Here is a 20,498-nt window from a genome sequence, read left to right as displayed (position 1 = left end):
ATAATTGCTGCGTTCTACTGATAAAAAGATGCCAAAAGTTAATTACAAGTTGGGCTTTTAAAAGTCTAAAACGAAAAATCAATATCAGCTCGCAGACTGGTCGATTGACCGGTCAGAATGGTCGATCGACTGGTCACTTCAGAACATTAGCGTCTGCTGTACTTCATTGGTCGATCGACTGTGCAGCATGGTCGATCGACTGGTTGAGCTGTGTAGTGGCTTCTTTCTCTCTTCAAATCAGCTCTTTACTCCAGGCGCGCATCCCGAGGTGGTTAAATCCGAGCTCCCTTCTTCAAAGCTTCCCAAAAGTTGCCTCCGGAGGACGATTCAGGCTTGATTTAGCTTACTTCCACTCATTCCTACAATAAATCATAGAAAATGCAAAGTAAACCGTTTCGGGAGAAATAATAGCTTAAAGCTAACAAATATGCATGGAAATACGTGCCAAAACCGCAAATAAAGTGTATAGAATATGCACGTATCAAATCTCCCCAAACCAAACCTTGCTTGTCCCCAAGCAAGCACTATGACCCGTATAAAACTAAATGGAAAGGAGTATATATCTCAGAGCTAGCTACAGGTCAATGCCAAACCGTTTAATGCACATAGTCAACTACCGCAAAGCTCAAATCAAGTGAACAAATTTATGCATATCATGGAATTAAATCGGGCGTTCGACCTTGCAAGACTCATAAATTCGGACTCTCCCGGGTCACTCTTCCCTCAGCAAAGCAAATGGTAAGATTATATGTAAAAGAGAGGGAAGAAAATACACTCTCACCTAGACTGCGACCGACAAAACATGTATGCTTGACTAGTATGAATAATGATTCTAGCTACCGTACATACGCATAACCACCGTCAAAGACTATTACATGCCGAACTATTGCAAGATTTGGATATGTGAGGCTAAGTGGGAAAGAAAGGGCAAAACAATTATGGAAAAAGTGAAGGTAAGAGCCAAGCTAGTACCTATCAAACCATCAGAAACCGTATCCCGTTCCTCCAACTCAAAATATAATTCATGCCTTTAATGACTAGGCAACACAATATCCCAAAACAAATACCTCCAAATCATGGAATAAGCACATGAGGCGTGTTCTCAATTCAACCAAATTATCATTTTTTTTTTCAAATTTCTTATTATTCTCTTTTTTTTTTCTTTTCTTTTCACTCTCTTTTTTTTTCAACTTCTGAGCTGGTGGTCGATCGACCAGTGATGGCAGTCGATCGACCACCTGTCAGAACCAGTGCTCTCTGCCCAGGTGAACGTCTTTTTTTTTTTTTTTTTTAAAAAAAATTTCTTTCTTTTCATTCCTTTGGGTGACACTCCTGCAATTTCTCCACTTCTCGTAAATACTCACTCCAACACAACAAAGACGAACCAAAACTGCTTATAATACGACAAACTCCTCTACTACTTCCTAGCTTGGCATAATGGTAGGATAAGTATGGGATGTAGTTGAGGGCAACTGGCAGTTATGGCTTATAGTGGAGTTAATGGGGTAAAATGAGAAAGGGGAAGATGCAATAATTCTCAAAACATGCAATACCGACCACAAACCAATGCGTATAGGCAATAAGCAATCAAAACTCATACATGTGCAAAACATGAAATGAAGGGAGTACTACTCTCAATCCTAAATTAACCGGTCATGAATGTCACTAGTTATAGGCTCTATATCTCAGAAAGTATAAGTAGTTTGCCAAAAGTAATGAGTCAAGTCTAATTACCCGAAATGAATTTCATAACAAAATTTGAGAAATCACTTTTATTTTTGGTGAAATGTAAGTAATCTCATTAAGCTCAAACCAAGGATACAAAATACATCATAACTTAGTTTAGAATACAATTGATCCAATCCCTATCACTAGCTCTTACAACCTTACTTGATTGACATCTAAGCCTGATTTTCATCAGGTTTTTGCATTGAGTAAACACAACAGTAGGTCGTACCAAAACACCTTCTAATCTGGCAGAGTTACATTGCTGCCAAACCATGTAATGTACAGCCATAAAGACTGCTAAGCATATATCCTTCTGCACCTGTGACCAATTTCTCCTACCAGTCCAGATAAGAGAATTCCCTTGGGGTTTTGGAATCTTCAGCCAGTCACAGGCCAACTCCAGTAGCTTCAGAACATACGGGCATTGCTGGAACAGATGAGTAACAGTCTCAAAACTCACTTGGCAAATGCAGCACAAGTCATCAGAAATAACTCCAATCCTATGTAGCTTCTCTTTAGTGTTAAGTGCATTCCTCATAATAAGCCAGTTAACAAAACAATGCTTAGGAACAGCAGCATTATTCCAAACCAGCTTAGACCACCCCCACTTTTGTCTCCTTAAGCCTGATCCAATCATACCCAGACTTAACAGAGTACCCTTTTAGGTCAGCAAGCCATGTACCATGTGAATACTCATGCTGAAACAGATCCCTGGTCTTACATATCGCCTTCCAGTTGCCACTCATGTGACATTTAGGAACATGATCAGAGCAGGTATCATTTTTTATATAAATTTAATGTACCCACTTCACCCATAAGCTATCAGGCTTGCTGTAAATCCACCACACAAGCTTCCCAATTGTAGCCAAATTCCAGTGAACACTATTCCTAACACCCAGACCACCCTCACTCTGTGGAATGCACACATGATCCCAACCAACCAATGGAACTCTCATATAGTCACTTGTGCCATCCCATAAGTAATTACGACAGATATTATCAATTTGCTTCAAAACTCCTTTAGGAATCAGGAATATGTTAGCCCAATAAGAGAACAGGGAAGTAAGGACAGACTTGACCAAGATGAGTCTGCCAGCATAAGACACCTTCCTGGCTCCAAACGTTCTGATTCGTTCAATAATTTTCTCCACCAGAATCCTACATTCTTTCTTCCCCAACCTACCAGCTGCAATGGGAACTCCCAAATATTTAAAGGGAAGATGTCCTTCAACACACCCTGACCTAGCTATAAGCTGCTGTTTGAGAGACCCATGTACCCCATTGAAGTAAATACTAGACTTATCATTATTCATCTCCAGACTAGAAGCTCTAGAAAATGAGGCAAAGGACCTCAACAGCAGCATCACAGATTGAGAGTCCCCTCTAGAGAACATAAGGAGATCGTCAGCAAACATTAAATGAGACAGCTTTAATCTCCTACACAGAGAGTGATGTTTAAATGGCAAGACCTCAGTAGTAAAATTAAGAATTCTAGTGAGGTATTCCATAACAATGGTGAACAAGAGAGGAGAAAGAGGGTCTCCCTGCCTGAGCCCTTTTCTACCAGGGAAAAAGCCAAACGTATCACCATTAAGGACAAGAGAATAGGATGCACTTGTCACACATTCCATAAGGAGCTTCTTGAAATGAGTAGGGAAAAGTAGAGCATCCGGCATCTGGCTAAGGAACTGCCAGTTCACTGAATCATATGCCTTCTTAAGATCAATTTTAAGAAGGCATCTTGGAGAGACAACAGCTCTATTATACAACCTGATAATGTCTTGACACACTAGTATGTTCTCTATGATGTTCCTGCCCTTAACAAACCCACCTTGAGTAGGACTAATAATAGAAGGAAGGACCTTGGCCAATCTAGAGCATAGGAGCTTTGAGATTACTTTATAGATGACATTGCAACACGAAATTGGCCTGAATTGTGCAACATTCTGAGGTAAATTCACTTTAGGAATAAGAGAAACCAAAGTATGATTCACTTGTTTAAGAAGCCTGCCATTGACAAAAAAATCTTTAACCACTGCACACACATCATCTCCAATTACAGGCCACGCATCCTTATAAAAGGCACTAGTAAAGCCATCAGGCCCTGGAGCTTTATGGCTTGGAATCTGAAACACAGCCTCCCTTATTTCAGCATTAGTAACAGGCATACCTAACACCTCACATAACTCCTCAGTGCATACAGGCCCTTTCTGAACAACCTGCACATTCACATCCTGCAGAGCTTTAGTCGTTCCCAGTAAATCCTGATAAAAAGATAAAAAAGCACTCTGAATACTGTCAGGATCATTAAGCCAAGTGCCCTGTTCATTTGCAATCCTTAAGACCTTATTCCTAACTTGCCTGCTCTTCATATAACTGTGAAAGATATTTGAATTACTATCCCCACTACACACCCATGTAGCTTTGGATTTCTGCAAAAGGAAAGAATCACAAGCCTTCTGCAGTTCAGAATAGTCCTTAATAGCATTGATTTCCAAGCCTATTAGATCAGCATTAGAGGGGTCATTTCTGAGCTGAATCTGACTATGCTCCAACTGTTTCCAAGCCCTTATGGTGTTATTCTCAATATCAGCATATAACTCCCTATTCAGCAGCTTTAAAGGTTGTTTAAGAAGTTTGAGTTTTTTCACGAATTGGAACATGGGAGTCCCCTGAATACTAGTCCCCCATATCTGTGTAACACATGGGAGAAAAAGATCACAGCCACTCCACATGTTAAAATATTTAAAGCTCCCTTTCCTGTGTCCCATATCAGAGGAATGTTGTACCAAGCAAGGCGTATGGTCAAAATAACCCCCAGTATGAAAATGAGCATAGAACTCAGGCCTCTCCTCAATCCACTCATGGTTAACAAGGGCTCTATCAAGTCTACTAAAGACCCTGGTACCAGCTTCCTGTTTATTATTCCAAGTGAAGAACGGCCCAATAGCAGGCATATCCACCATGTTGCATTGATCAAGACACACCTGAAAATCCTCCATTTCCTCCTCTGTAGTGACTCCTCCCAACCTTTCACAAGGTTTAAGAACAACATTAAAGTCACCCCCTATGAACCAAGGCCCTTGGATTTGAGCATTCAAAGCAATCAGTCTACTCCACAAAGCCTTCCTCTCATACACACCATTAAAAGCATACACCATGGTAAAATTGAAGCAGAAACCAGTAACCAAGTCCTTAACAAAAGTATGAATAAATTGGGCATTATACTCAAGAAACTGGATATTAAACATATTAGGCTTCCAAATAATCCAGACTCTACCCCCCTTATGATACTGCGTATTAGTAGATACACACCAACCACTACAAATATTATTCCTAATTCCATTTAGAGATGAAGGCTTAACCTTCGTCTCAAGGAGACCAAACAATCCAACTTTGTGATGATGAAGAAACCATTTAATATACTTCTGTTTAGCTGGACTGTTCAATCCCCTTACATTCCAAAAGCCAATCATTGCGACCCCCCCCCCCCCCTCCACAGGGGGCATAGTACTCGTCCCTATTCCCACTTTAGGAGTTGCATTGTTTAAAGCCTCCAGAAAAGAGTATTGGCCAAATTTAGCAGAGCTACTGCCATGATCAATGAGCTCTTGCCTACTCAACCTTATAACTGCTCTAGCTGGGGTAGCCACTTGCCATGTCCTAACATTGGTACCCTTCTTAGTGGAAGGAAAAACTGGAGTAAACACAGTCCTAGGACTAGGGTTCACCAGGGGAGTAGGAGCCTTAGGAGTTGCTGCCTTGACCACTGGAACCTTAGTCACTTGAACCTTGACCCCTGCATTCTTAGGTAACCACTTTTTAACTACTTTCTTCTTAGTATGACGAGTTGGTTTCACTTTCTGACGAGCATTGGTAATATGTCCAACACCCCCACACGTCTTACAGAGAATAGGATTCCATTCAAACTCAACCTTGACCTTAACAATAGACCCTTCCTCATCTAAAAATTTAACCTCTTGTGGAGGAGGTTTATCAAAAGGAACATCAATCAAGACTCTATCCATTCCTAACCTTGTTCGTTCCTCAGTAGGTCCATCACATCGAACAAAATCACCAATTAAACCAGCAATTTAATTTAGGGATACACTATCCCCAAAACTTAAGAGGTAATTGATGCAGTTTAACCCATACTGGAACAACACTAACATCCATCTTTGTGAGGGTATCCTGAGGAGTCCATGGTCGTAAGATTAAAGGTTTGTTCTCGAACAGGTAATGTCCCTGTTTCAAGACAGCTTCTTGTGCCTTCTGCTGCTTAAATTTAACCAGAAAAACACCAGAAGGCAAGAAAGAAATTCTATCAACTCCATGTTCTCCCCAAACATCCCTGATAAACTCCTCAATAATATCCCAATCCGGATTAGCCCCTAATATGAAGCAAATAACAGAGTTCTTCCAAAAAGCAAGCTCCTTTTGAACTTCAGACTCAGAAAATTGCAACATACCTTCAGGTTCCTCATCAATGGTGGCCAGCTTCTTGCCCTTACCACGCTCTTGGACAATCCATTCCTCCGTCTCATCATCTGTGATAAGATCATCAAGATCAAGAGGTTCAATTTCAACCGGGTTTGAGGCTAGCTTAAGCATAGACGAATTCGCAGTGCCAGAAACAGTAAAATCCAAAGCAGAGAAACGATTTTTATTACTATTTTTGTGATTTTTTGTTAAAGATTTCGGAGATTTTTGCGCCGTCATTATGAAAATCTAGGGTTGCTGAAAACTATGCAGGGATTTTTTATTTTGAGAGCTTTTCAGACGTTTCTCTTTCTATCTCTAGCATTTCTTTTTTTTATTGTGAGAAATCACTTTTAATTCTTGCTAAGAAGCTATGAAAAGGTAAGGAATGACATATTTGACTAATAGTGCAAAATCATCATTAATAACTCCAATCCGACTCAACTATATGCAAAAGTAAACGTGATATTTTTGATTTTTATGAATTTTTTCAGTTTTTTCTTTGTTTTTTTTTTTTTGAAATAACACAAATGCAAGCTAAAATGCAGTAAACGTGTGACTGAAATGCAATAAAAACAAATGCAGATGCAAAAGACATATGCAAATACCCTCTCCAAACCAAAACGCACAATGCCCTCATTGTGCTCAGCAGCAAATCACCAGCAGAAATAGGGAAGAATAAAAGCATAATAAAATAAAAACGAAACTAATAAAGGAGGTTCGGAAACTCACAAAAAACGACCTCCCCAAACCAGCCAAAAACGCGGAGGTCACCAGCATCTAATCACCACTGTCGTACTCCTCACCACTAGACTCTCCGGACCCTGAGTTATCCTCCTCGTCCGCCTTAGCAGCAGCGGCAGTGGCTCTCTTAGAAGTGGAGGCACCAGCAGTAGTAGTAGGAGGGGGTCTCCTGGCAGGCGGAGGGTACCCACCCACAGGGGGAACAAAGTAGGAAGGGTGAGTCCAAGCACCCTGTGGGAGCATCCCCGTCCGGGCTAACTCCTCGTAGACTGGGTACAGGGCTAGAGCCGTGTCTAGCCTGTGCTGGTCAAAGCTCCTGCACAAATCACCTAGCACACGTGACATTGCCCTTTGGTCCATGACCGCAGGGACAACCAAAGGAGTAGGGGGGCGGAAAGTAGCCGGAAAACCGGTGGGAGCAGTAGTGGAGGTAGAGGGTGCCTGTGAAGTGGAGGCACGAGCTCTCCTCGAAGTGCTAGCAGTAGCAGTGGCCTCCACAATAGGGAGCCTGTAACTAGGCAAGGGCGGCCGAGCTGCCCCCTGAACAGTGGTAAGGGGCAGGATAGGAGGGTAACCTAGAACAGGGATGCGGTCGCAGAAGAAAGAATCAATCTTCCACCGCATATGTCTATCGACCCACTTCACAGACCTCGCGTAGGCAAGGTCCATGAAGCGCAGGTCAGGGTCAATGGGGGCCTCCTCTCGAGGGAAAAGTTAAACTCGACGGTTGGCGATACGTGTCACCAACCCGCCACAAGCAATAGTGGTCAAAGTGCCCTCACTTACAGTCTGAAAGTGAGCGGCGGTCAAATAGGCTATGTTATAAATACGGGCTACCCGACTTTCAATGTTCAGATAGCCCGCTAAGATTGACAATTCAATAGCATTTACATTGTTTGACTCTTTACGGCCAAAAATGGTATTACCCATTAGCCGTAGAAAATAACGAAGAGGGGGCAAGTGGACGGAAGTGCCCGTCCTTTTAGGCCCGTAAAAGTCACTAATGCAAGACCACATGACCCGGTGAACATCAGCGGTATCCGAGGTTCTACCCTCGAAATAAAGACCCAAAAATCCAGCAAAATCGGCTAATGTCAAGGAGTAGTTGACATTGAATAGCCGAAAAGAAATGCAGGCACTATTCTTGTTTTCCTCAAAAGCAGCTGAGTTAAAAGCATAAGACGAAAATAACTCGAGGGTCAAAATGTAATATGTGAACTCAGCCATGTCCACAAGACCCGTCATACCTGTCCCGTTTAGCAGAGACACAACCGACTCATAACAACCTAATTTCTCTAAAGTAGGTTTGTGTAAAAAGCGGGTGGCGGTAACTTTCATAGTTGCAGCAAAAAGAGAAAACTTGGCGCGTTGAGTCGAATTAGAAAAGATAACCTGCGGATAGTCAGGAAGACTATCCGTGGTGTCCTCAATCATTAGCGGCGGTCCTCGTTGCCGCTTGGCAGCTCCTTGACTGGCAGCTCCTTGACTCGACTGCCCCTCGTGCATTTGCTGCTTTCCCTTTGTCATTGTGGTTCCTGCAAACAACAATCAAATTAGCAACAATCATCCCCTAACAGTGTCAATTTAAGAAAACCCGAACAAAATCAGAAATTAAAAAGCAAATTAGGGTTTCGAAATTTTTGGGGAAAACTGAATAAAACATCTCCTAGTTGCTAATTAGTTTCGAAAATCAAGGGGGAAAGGGTAGAACAAGCAATTAAAGCATAAAAAAAGACAAGAAATCAATCCCTAAAATCGATTTCCCCAAATCGATTTTTCCGTCTCAATGACACAATGCTCGAAAATTTGGCATGAAACTTGCATAAAAATCGAATAAGAAGGATGGAAACAAGATTAAGGACATACCTTTGACGAGAACTTGAAGGATTAAGCAAGAAAATTCGAGATTAAGGGGGATTTGCAGGAGGAAATCGCAAAGGGAAGAAGAACAAGGGTTTCTATCCTTCAATTTTTTGATTAAGTGTAAAATGAAAGAATGAATGAAAATAGAATAGAACTTCCCTTATTATTTCGCGTTCTGATCCCGCGGAGTGGTCGATCGATCACTTGACACGGTCGATCGACCAGTCTTCCATTTACAGCCCCTCTGTCCATCGCGTGGTGGTCGATCGACTACATGACCCAGTCGATCGACTACCACCCCGTACACAGTAGCTTCTGGTTGTTTCTCCTCAGTCGATCGACTGAAGAACACGGTCGATCGACTTCTTGCACTGGCAGTTAGTCTTATTCACGTTAAAATTTGCTTGCCAACTTAAATTGCTTTGCCGTTTCCTCCAATTTTACGCGCTTTGCCGTTTCCTCCAATTTTACGACCTTTGCATAAACTATATTCCTGCAAAAATTATCAAAGGCTCACATTCTCCGAACCAAGAAATTGCTAATCAGAAAGAGAATAAATAAAAGAAAATTAAAAATGCGAATTAAATGAAAAAAACAAAATAAAATTGCTAATTACAACCCGGGTTGCCTCCCGGTTAGCGCTGGTTTAAGAGGTCCCGCACGACCTTTTTACCTCACTTTGCATCATCTGATAACGGGTCGAAGTATAATACCTCGACTTTCCCAACAAATTCGTCTGATCCATGATAATGCTTCACATATTGGCCATTAACTTTGAACCTTTCTCCAGCAGAGGTTTCCAATTCAACTGATCCGTATTTAGTAACTGCTGTGACCGTATAGGGGCCGGTCCACCTGGATTTCAGCTTAGCAGGAAATAAACGGATACGAGCGTTAAAAAGAAGTACCTTATCGCCAATATGGAACTCGCGCTTGATGATTCTCTTATCGTGCCAGCGCTTTGTTTTCTCCTTGTAGATCCTAGCATTGTCATAGGCTAGCAGCCTAAATTCCTCTAGCTCATTCAGCTGTGTCATGCGTTTCTCATGAGAGAGGTTAGGATCCAAATTCAAATCACATATAGCCCACCAAGACTTACGCTCTAACTCAACAGGCAAATGACATGTCTTACCATAAATCAATCGGTATGGTGACATCCCGATTGGCGTTTTAAACGCGGTCCTATAAGCCCATAAGACATCATCTAACTTAAGACTCCAATCTTTCCGTGATTTAGAAACAACTTTAGCTAAGACTTCTTTCAATTCTCTGTTAGAAACCTCAACCTGACCACTAGTTTGGGGATGATACCCCAAACCTCTACGATGTTGGACACCAAATTTAGTCAATAAAGCACTAAGTTGTTTCTCTTTAAAATGCATTCCACCATCGCTAATGACAACCCGAGGGACACCAAAACGAGGGAAAATAATCTTTTTAAACAGTTTAATCACGGCCTTTGCATCGCAATGGGGAGTAGCAATAGCTTCCACCCATTTGGACACATAATCTACAGCTACGAGGATATATTTATTACCTTGACTGCTCGGAAAGGGTCCTTGATAATCAATGCCCCAGACATCGAAAATCTCAACCTCAAGAATGCCTACCTGTGGCATCTCGTGTCTCTTAGAAATATTCCCCAATCTTTGACAAGCATCGCACTCAGCAACAAAATTGCGACAATCTGCATGCAAAGTTGGCCAATAGAAACCAGATTGGAGTACCTTAGCCACAGTCCGGGATGGACCATGGTGACCACCATAAGCAGAAGAGTGGCAAGCTTCTAGGATATCCTTCACCTCCCATTGAGGCACGCATCTCCGGATGAGACCGTCTGCGCATTCCTTGAAAACATAAGGATCATCCCAAAAGTATTGTCTAGCATCATAAGCGAACCGCTTCTTCTGCTGCCATGAAAGCTCGGGTGGTATCCTACCCGTCACAAAAAAGTCAAGAAATCAAGAAACCACGGAGGCGGATAAGACCCTGAAGTAGTAATAGCTAATAGACTCTCATCAGGAAAAGAATCATTAATAGGTAACGAATCCTCTCTTTCTGTCAGCTGCAGACGAGATAAGTGGTCAGCCACCACATTCTCAGCTCAACTCCTTTCTTATCTTTGATCTCCAAATCAAACTCCTACAAAAGGAGTATCCACCTCAAAAGCCTCGACTTCGCATCTTTCTTAAGAAAGAGAGTCTTCAATGCTGCATGATCAGTATAAACAGTAACCTTAGAACCTAACAAATAAGACCGAAATTTGTCTAAGGCAAATACTACAGCTAGAAACTCTTTCTCAGTGGTAAAATAGTTGACTTGAGCCTCATCTAGAGTTCGGCTCGCATAGTATATGGCATTCACAGCTTTATTCTTTCGCTGTCCCAAAACTGCACCAACTGCATAATCGCTGGCATCACACATGATCTCAAATGAGAGATCCCAATCAGGCGGCTGAATGATTGGTGCAGAAACTAGAGCCTCCTTCAACCTATTAAAAGCTAAAAGGCACTCATCAGTAAACTCAAAGACAGCATCCTTAAGAAGCAATTGTGTAAGTGGTTTAGCAATTTTTGAAAAGTCCTTAATGAAACGCCGATAGAAACCGGCGTGACCAAGGAAACTCCTCACTCCTTTAACATTCACGGGAGGAGGAAATTGCTCAATCACCTGCACTTTTGCTTTGTCAACATGTATACCCTTATCAGAAATCAGATGCCCCAACACAACTCCCTCATTGACCATAAACTGACATTTTTCCCAGTTTAGAACAAGATTAACATCAATACAACGCTGCATGACTTTATCAAGGTTAGCTAAACAACGATCAAAGTCACTACCATAAACTGAGAAATCATCCATGAATACCTCCATAATGTTCTCCATTTAATCAAAAAAAATCCCCATCATGCACCTCTGAAAGGTAGCAGGGGCGTTACACAATCCGAAAGGCATTCTACGGTACGCAAAAACACCTTGTGGACAGGTAAAAGTGGTCTTACTCTGATCATCTGGATTAATAAGAATCTGAAAGAACCCTGAATATCCGTCTAGAAAACAGAAAAATTTGTTAGAGGCCAGTCTTTCAGTCATTTGGTCAACAAAAGGGAGAGGGAAATGGTCTTTCTTGGTGGCGGCATTTAACTGTCTATAATCAATGCACATCCGCCACCCAGTCACTACTCGAGTTGGTATTAATTCATTTTTCTCATTTTTAACCACGGCAGTCCCTCCTTTCTTCGGGACTACCCGAATCGGGCTAACCCACTTGGAGTTGCCAATCGTATAAATAATACCCGCATCGAGTAGTTTCATCACCTCGGCCATAACAACTTCCTCGCATCTTCGGGTTCAACTTGCGTTGACCCCATCTCTGTAAGGCTTGTGGCCGTCCTCCATCTCTATCCTGTGCATACAAACATCGTGGCCGATGCCCTTAATGTCATCCAAAGAATAACCTAAAGCCTTCCCCTGTTTTCTTAAGCACACACATCAAAGCAGCATACCGGGTCATCACTAAGCTTAGAGCTAACAATAGCTGGATACTGCTCCGTATCATCTAGAAAAACATACTTAAGATTATGAGGAAGTGGCTTACACTCTGGCACTTTTACCTCTGCAGCATAGACAGAATCCGTTTCAATGGTATAGCAAGTGTTTACCAAGTTCTCGTTGGCTAGGCTCAAGAGCATCTCATCTTCTTCCTCTGTGAGCTCATATCTCTCCATTGAGGCCACCAAAGCATCCGGCTCCTCAAAGATTCTCCACCGTAGTACCCGCACACTCATCCAACCAGTTAGATCAGCTAAGGGATCCTTGGCTAAGGATTCCCTCCAATTGTAACTAACAGCCACTCAACAATATCAATGGAATAACACGTATCATCGTCGTGATCGCCTTGTGAGCAAGACTGAACTCAATGGTGTCATCCCCTACCTCTAAGGTGATGGTTCCGCGTTTGACATCTATTACAGCCCCAACTGTATGTAAAAACGGTCTACCTAAAATAATAGGTATCTGACTGTCCTCTGCAATGTCCAAAACAACGAAATCGACAGGAATAAAAAACTTACCCACTCGAACGGGTACATCCTCTAGAACTCCTATAGGTCTCTGAGTCGATCTATTTGCCATTTGAACGGTAATATCAGTCACCTTAAGTCTACCAATATTTAACCTTTCGCAAACAGAATACGGCATGACACTGACACTGGCCCCTAAGTCACAAAGGGCCTTTCCAATTTCGTGGTTACCTATAGTGCAAGGAATTGAAAAACTACCCGGGTCTTTTAATTTAGGTGGTACATTAATTTGCGAAAGAGCATTACATTCTTCCACAAAAGCAACATTACCATCATCACGAAAATTTATCTTACGATTTAAAATGTCTTTCATAAATTTAGCGTAAGAGGGTACCTGGGTAATTAAATCAGTGAAAGGAACCGTTACCTCGAGATTCTGGACCATCTCCAGAAACTTACCAAACTTACGCTCCAGCTTAGTAGTCTTCAAATGCTCCGGATACGGGACTGCAACACTGGCCGTAGGATCAGTAACCTTCTGCTTCCGTAAGTTTAAAACCTCCGTCAAATCATCAATAAGTGTAGAATCTTGCAAATTAGTTGACGGAATTGCGTCTTGTACTGAAGACCCAGTCGATCGACCATTGGTCTCGGTCGATCGACCAACATGGCTGGGCGTGAACAGTTCCTGTTCAGAATTAATTTCGTCAAGAGATTCAGTCGATCGACTGACAATGTTGGTCGATCGACTGATTGTGCTGGGTGTAAATAGTTTCTGGTCAGAAACTTTTTTATCCGACGCTCCTGTCGATCGACTGACAATGTTGGTCGATCGACCAGAAGTACTGGCAGTTGAGCTCGTTTTTGCACCAGAATTTAAACTAGCTTCTTCATCATTTCCCGAGTCTTCTTTTGGCTTGTCGGGACTTTCATAAGAGAGGCCACTTATGAGATTAATGGCATTAATCGTTTCAATTGGCCCTTCACATTTGTTTGAAGAATTTGCGACTTGCTTAGCCTCTATATTCTCCAATTACTTCACAAAATTCTTTGAGGACTCAATCCCGGCTGCTTCCATATTCGCCACTTGAATCAAAAGAGTTTGGACCATTTCTCTCAACTCCGCGGTCTCATCTGAATTATGGACAGGAATTTCAACTCTTTCCTTGGAAGCTTCAGAGGCCTCGAGCCTCTCAAGACGGGCAGTAATAGAAGTAATGAGTGTCACAACGGTACTCATTTCATCACTTTGCTTCCGTGAATTCCCACGTGAACTCCCAAACTCAGCTCTATGGACCGCCATCTCCTCAATAGTGTTCCAACCTCTGTTCTAACCGGTATTGTTTTGGAACCTACCATTCGCAGCTGCATCCAGGATGACCTTGTAATCATCATATAAAGCATTGTAGAATAAGTTGCAAAGATACCACTGCTGGAAGCCATGGTGAGGGATAGCTCGGACCAAACCTTTGAAACGTCCCCATGCTTCACAAAAGTCCTCATCAGCTTCTTGCTGGAAATTTGTAATTTTACTCCTCAAGGCATCAGTCTTTGAAAGCGGGAAGTACTTCTTGTAGAAGGCTAATGCTAGAGATGTCCAATCCGTGACTCCAGCTGCTACCCTGTCAAGGTAGCGGTACCAATCTCGCGTCGAATCCTTCAAGGAATATAAGAACATCAACCCCTTTACTTCATCCTGAGTCACCCCAACTGGTATAGGTATATGGAACAATGAGAGTCCGTGAAAATTTCCATATGCTTCAAGGGATCCTCATCTGGTAGACCAGCAAACTGATTTCGCTCCACTAAATCGATATAAGAGGAACGAAATTCGAAGTTACCCGTAGTAGGGGTGGGTAAATGGTGCCCCTTTGGAAGATGGTGTTCCTTTGGCTGAAGATTATCATATATTGTAGCCATATTCGCAGAACTGAGAGTACTCAAGCCTTCCTCTCAAAACCCTGTCTTCTAACTGTGCAAAAGCAAAACTAGAAGCAAAGGTAAGCAACGGCCTCAAGGAACCAAAGTTCCTTGAGACAAGAAAAATAAACTAAAAATAAAGCAAACAGAATTACACCGTCTCCCCGGCAACGGCGCCAAAATTTGATACCGTCGTTTTGTATCAAAATTAAATTTATAATTCCAAACTAAAGCTATAGCTAGTGATAGTAAGGGTCGAACCACAGAGAGACAAGATCAATTCTATTTGCTTATTTCAGTCTATAAAAGTAACAATTAATGGGGGGTTTGAAATTGGTTGATTCTAATGACTAATTACTGGAAATGAAATTTCTCAACAAGATAAAAAGAAGATCGGGAACTTCGGTTCACCATGGCTAAGGTCAGGTCAATAAGGTAGAAAAAGTCTAATAAAATGGTCTCAGGGGATATGAACAAGCCTTTCGATCTATGCTCAAATTAACCTTACGGTCTACTAACTCCCAAGAATTTCTCAAAGCTTTCACTCAAAGGAAATTCAAATCTAGTGATAATTTTAAATTACTAATCTTTCAATCTAGTAAAAGGGTTTATCAAAAGACAACAAGATCGATATGGAAGAATTCATGCTAACCAAATAATCCTAATTTACGCCATGGCTCACCTCGTTCCCAATCAATAAAATTAGCTAATCATATTTAAAACTATAACTATTGCAAAATTGATAGCAAAGAATAAATTTGACATGATTAAATTGAACTAAAGGCAAAAGGTAAGAGCTTAATTACTGAAATTAAATTGGTAAAACAGGAATCGAAATAACAAGAAATTAAGGAAGAAAGAAATTGCATAAAAACTTACTAATTAGAATGATGAACAAAGTAATCGAATTCGAGGATTTCCGTTTCTAAAGCTAGATCTAAAAACTGAGTTCTTGAGTTATGAAAAGCATAACCTAATAATTGCTGCGTTCTACTGATAAAAAGATGCCAAAAGTTAATTACAAGTTGGGCTTTTAAAAGTCTAAAACGAAAAATCAATATCAGCTCGCAGACTGGTCGATTGACCGGTCAGAATGGTCGATCGACTGGTCACTTCAGAACAGTAGCGTCTGCTGTACTTCATTGGTCGATCGACTGTGCAGCATGGTCGATCGACTGGTTGAGCTGTGTAGTGGCTTCTTTCTCTCTTCAAATCAGCTCTTTACTCCAGGCGCGCATCCCGAGGTGGTTAAATCCGAGCTCCCTTCTTCAAAGCTTCCCAAAAGTTGCCTCCGGAGGACGATTCAGGCTTGATTTAGCTTACTTCCACTCATTCCTACAATAAATCATAGAAAATGCAAAGTAAACCGTTTCGGGAGAAATAATAGCTTAAAGCTAACAAATATGCATGGAAATACGTGCCAAAACCGCAAATAAAGTGTATAGAATATGCACGTATCAGACTTGTTTAACCCATTTATCTTGTAGCACGTCATTTTTAACCCATTTAACCCGTTTAACCCAATAAACTAATAAATAATCTAAGTTTTATAGCCTTATTATCCCAAAAATGATGAACGAGAATGATTATTTTTAAGTTGTTTAGTTGGATTATTGATTAAACCTAGCTATATTATGACACTTTTAAATAAAGGGGTTATTCATGTTGGGTTCGTGTCAAAAGAGCTCAACCCTAACCCGGCCCATTTAAGTTTCGTGTCGTGTTCGTGTCAACCCAATTACTTAAATTAGTCACAACCTCTCAAACCTAACCCGCTAACTTTGTGTTGGGGTTGTGTCGTGTTTTCGGGTCGTGTCAATTATTGCCACCTCTACGAATGAGAAATACACGAGCATAGGTAAGCAATTGATAAGATATAAACATGAAATATCAAAGATCAAAGGTAAGAAAGGATAAGTCTTATCAAAATGCCCATGAGAGATTTCAAATAGAACCACCGTACTACTCCACTCGTCAGCAAGAGATGGAGCATCATGCTTAAGACCATAAAATAAACCGTTAGTGCACAAATTATCATCATAAATGGTCTAAAATTGGTGGTATGAAAACTCAAGGTGGTAGGACTCATCAAAAATGGGGATTGCATCCCACTTAACTTCTATGTGTGCATCACTAAGTCCTCCATCAACCTCAAAAAGGTCAACTATATCCACCACGAAAGGATTCTCAAAGGTTTCAAATGTCTCGAGTAAAACCTTATCCGTTTCACTATGGTCGGGCTCAAGATCGCCCATGGTTAGTGTGTCATCTACTACAAGGTCATTTTCTTCAACACGAGTCTTTAAATTTTCAATTGGAATGACATTAAGGAAATTTTAATAGAAAAAATCGGACCATCATCATCGTCATCCAATAATTCAAAATCATTAGAGGGAGAAGACTCACATTGGGAAGGTAAAAAGGCAAAAGGAGAGAAAATAGGCTTACGTGGTATCGGTTTCTTCTGAGAAAGTTGATCCAAACGAGCCTGAAGCACTTTCAGCTCCTTTTGGATACGCCACACATTGAATTGGCGTGCTACCTCCCGCAATTGACTTTGGCTAGCCATGCAATCTAAGAAATTCCAAAGTTCCGACTCGATCATGTAGTAGACACCCCCATTACTCAAGTTTAGAGCCAATTCACGGGTCTCAAAATCCATGCCATCAAGCACGAAATGAGCCAAGTGATCCCCATCAAGGACATGTCCAAGGGAGATGAGACCATCGCAAAAATAATAGAAACGGGCAAGATAGTCATGAAAAGGCTCATCTTTGAGTTGTGAGACGAATCCGTCATTCATTATGAAAGGACAAGCTTTATTACTTACAAAATAGGCACTAAAACTACAAAGAAACTATAACACCGCGTTTAATGCTGGTCTTAACTAATAGTAATTTAATAAAGTGTGTCTTTTATCATTTAATTGTTTAGTTGGGGTAGTGAGGTGTGGTGAACTTCGGGACGAATTCTTTTTAAGGAGAGAAGACTGTAATACTCCGCATTTTAATTAATATAATTTATAATTTATAATTTATAAGATGTGAATAAATAATAATTGTTGTCGTAAAATAGAACATAAGCTAGTCGTGGGGAGGAGGAAAAAACCCTAGAAAGAGAAAATAGAGAGAGAATGTGCCGTCACTGATATTTGAATTTTTTATGCCCTATGGCTCGAAATTCAACAAGCAAGAATCAATCATCACGCCATAGTATCTCTAGGAGGAAGGACATTACAGATAATATTCAGAAGCAAAAGTTAACTTTAATGAAAAGGCCTAATTTGGAGGAGTCTGTTAAGGAGAGGACTCTACAAGACATCAATGGTATCAATGCGTTGGAGATTGCTGATGGAGTTGTGGAGGATGTAGAGGATAGTGATCTGCATTCGAATGAGGCAGAAGAAGAGGAGGAGATCTGGTATCAACGCCATGGAAGAAAAGTGATGGAAGTAGTAGAGAAGGACCCTGCTGACATGCTCCAGTTGACAGATGCTGATGTCAATGAGGAACTTTCTTACTGGAGTTAAGCGGTATATGGCTTTGTGATGGGTGCAAATCCTCCACGGCCAATCTTTGAGGGATTCCTGAAAAGAATACAGAGTAAGTATAAGATTGACAAAATTTCTTTTTTACCAAATGGAGTATTCCTAGCAAGGTTTGAAACCGATGATATGAAGCAAGCTGTATTGCAAAATGGATACTTCCTCTTTGATAATGAACCTATGGTGATAAAAGAATGGAAACCTGAAATTGAATTAACCAGGGAGGAGATTAAAACTATTCCTGCTTGGATCTGACTCCAGAACTTGCCCCTTAAGTTTTGGGGGCAAAGTTTGAAAGAAACACCAGGTTTGATAGGCAATTTTGTCAAGAGTGATGTTGTAACTGAACAAAAAACAACACTTGGTTTTGCGCGTGTCATGGTTGAACTTCAGTTAGGGCAAGCTTTTCCTAAGTCTATTAAATTTCTTGATGAAAAGCAGAAATTAATTGAGATAGAGGTGCTTTATGAATAGAAACCTGAGTTATGTGCTAAATGTAAAAGGATAGGGCATGCAACAAATAATTGTAGGGCACAGAAACAATAGCACCAAAAAATATCTCCTAAGAAGATATGGAGGCCGGTTCATGAGAAAATACCTCAACTACAGGTGGTTCAAAACAGTAAGAAGGGGACTTCACAGGTTCAGGCTTAAAGTGGAGCACCAACTCTTGAAAAAAAGGCTGATCAGCATGACCATCAGATAGAAATAACTCCTGAAAATAAGCCAAGGCAGAGTCAGTCTATTTTTCTAATTAGGCAAATAAAGCTTACTAAACAGGGGTAAGGAGATCAACAGAGACATCTGCCTACATCTCCTACATATATGGAGGTCCTGAGGTCTAGTTCTCCAAAGAGGTCCAGTGACATGAATGGTATTGACCTCTTCAATCTGATTCCATGATTAGTCTAGATTTTTGGAATATGAGGGGGATGGATAAGGAGGAAAAACAGCAGGAAATAAATAATTTCTTACATACTCATAATATTAATCTGTTTGGTTTATTAGAAACCAAGGTTAAATCTGTCAATATGAATAAAGTTATCAGTGTTATGTTTAGAGACTGGAGTATAACAATTAATAATGCTTATCACAAAGGAGGAAGAGTTTGGGTTTTGTGGAAACCACAAGTGGTTGATATAATTTTTCTGGAATATGATGCCCAATACATACATATGATGGTTACAGATAAACTGAATAATAACCAGTTTGCTCATACACTGGTTTATGCCTTTAATGGGGTGGCTCAAAGAGAGAGTCTATGGGCTAATTTATCAAGAATTGCTAGTTCCATCACAGGGCCATGGGCTATTGGTGGGGACTTCAATTATGTCTTGCAAGCTCAGAAGAGATTGGGGGGTAATGTGACAGTAGCTGAGTCTGAGCCTTTTCAAAATTGTTTAGATGTCTATGGTATGATTGATATTCAAGCTACTGGAGCTTACTACACTTGGAGTAATAAGCAGCCCCCTGAAACTAGGGTCTATAGTAGACTTGATAGGTTTCTGGTGTATCAGGATTGGATGAGAAAGTTACCAGATTATTTTGCTCATTTTCCTCCTGAAAGAATGTTTGATCATAATCCTTGTCTGGTGAGGGAGAAAGCAACCCAATGGACCAGGAATAGACTATTCAAATATTTTAATATGTAGAGTTCTGCCCCTGGTTTTTTGGACTGTGTGCAAAAAGTATGGGCTCAAAGGGTGGAAGGTACTAAAATGTATGAGGTTGTGAGTAAATTGAAGGCTCTTAAGCCAGAGCTCAAGAGGATTAACAGGGATCATTTCTCTGATATTGAAAACAATGCAGATATTGCTTAGAGTCAGTTATTTCAGATCCACCAGGAGATTGTGAAGAGGCCAGGAGATTTAGATTTAATAAGACAAGAATATGAGGCAATTCAGACTAATAAATCTCTCCAAGAGGCAAAGACTAATTTCCTGAGACAAAAAACTAAGGCTCACTAGCTAAAGGAAGGTGATATTAATTCTGCTTATTTTCATGGAGTTTTAAAAGCTAGGAGGAATAAAAATTTTATAACCCAGATTAGAGATCAGAAAGACAGACTATGCACTGATGATGAGAGTATTCAAGGGGCCTTCCTAGAATATTATCAAATGTTTCTAGGTTCCCAAAGTCATACTACCAGGGTAAATTACAGGGTGGTGCAAAGGGTCAGGTTTGTAATGGTACCCATA

At 40.9% G+C, this 20,498-nt stretch overlaps 2 protein-coding genes and 1 non-coding gene across 3 annotated transcripts; 2 read left to right on the top strand and 1 right to left on the bottom strand.

Annotated features, from left to right (window-relative positions):
- Nucleotides 1-1,837: 1,837 nt before the first annotated feature.
- On the bottom strand, nt 1,838-2,474 carry LOC141649701 (uncharacterized). The gene is made up of 2 exons (XM_074458384.1): nt 2,411-2,474; nt 1,838-2,352 (listed from the first exon to the last, which is right to left on the bottom strand). Exons 1-2 carry the CDS (start codon nt 2,472-2,474, stop codon nt 1,838-1,840), a joined length of 579 nt encoding a protein of 192 aa, XP_074314485.1.
- Nucleotides 2,475-14,272: 11,798 nt separating this feature from the next.
- LOC141650738 (small nucleolar RNA R71) lies at nt 14,273-14,381 on the top strand. The gene has a single exon (XR_012546755.1). It is a non-coding gene; the product is annotated as a small nucleolar RNA R71 (small nucleolar RNA).
- Nucleotides 14,382-19,125: 4,744 nt separating this feature from the next.
- Nucleotides 19,126-20,120, top strand: LOC141649700 (uncharacterized). The gene is made up of 3 exons (XM_074458383.1): nt 19,126-19,174; nt 19,309-19,892; nt 19,953-20,120. Exons 1-3 carry the CDS (start codon nt 19,126-19,128, stop codon nt 20,118-20,120), a joined length of 801 nt encoding a protein of 266 aa, XP_074314484.1.
- The last annotated feature ends 378 nt before the right edge of the window (nt 20,121-20,498 follow it).

The sequence above is a fragment of the Silene latifolia genome, chromosome 3, assembly GCF_048544455.1.
Source record: "Silene latifolia isolate original U9 population chromosome 3, ASM4854445v1, whole genome shotgun sequence".
NCBI classification, from domain to species: Eukaryota; Viridiplantae; Streptophyta; class Magnoliopsida; order Caryophyllales; family Caryophyllaceae; genus Silene; species Silene latifolia.
This window is presented reverse-complemented; position numbering and strand designations above follow the sequence as displayed.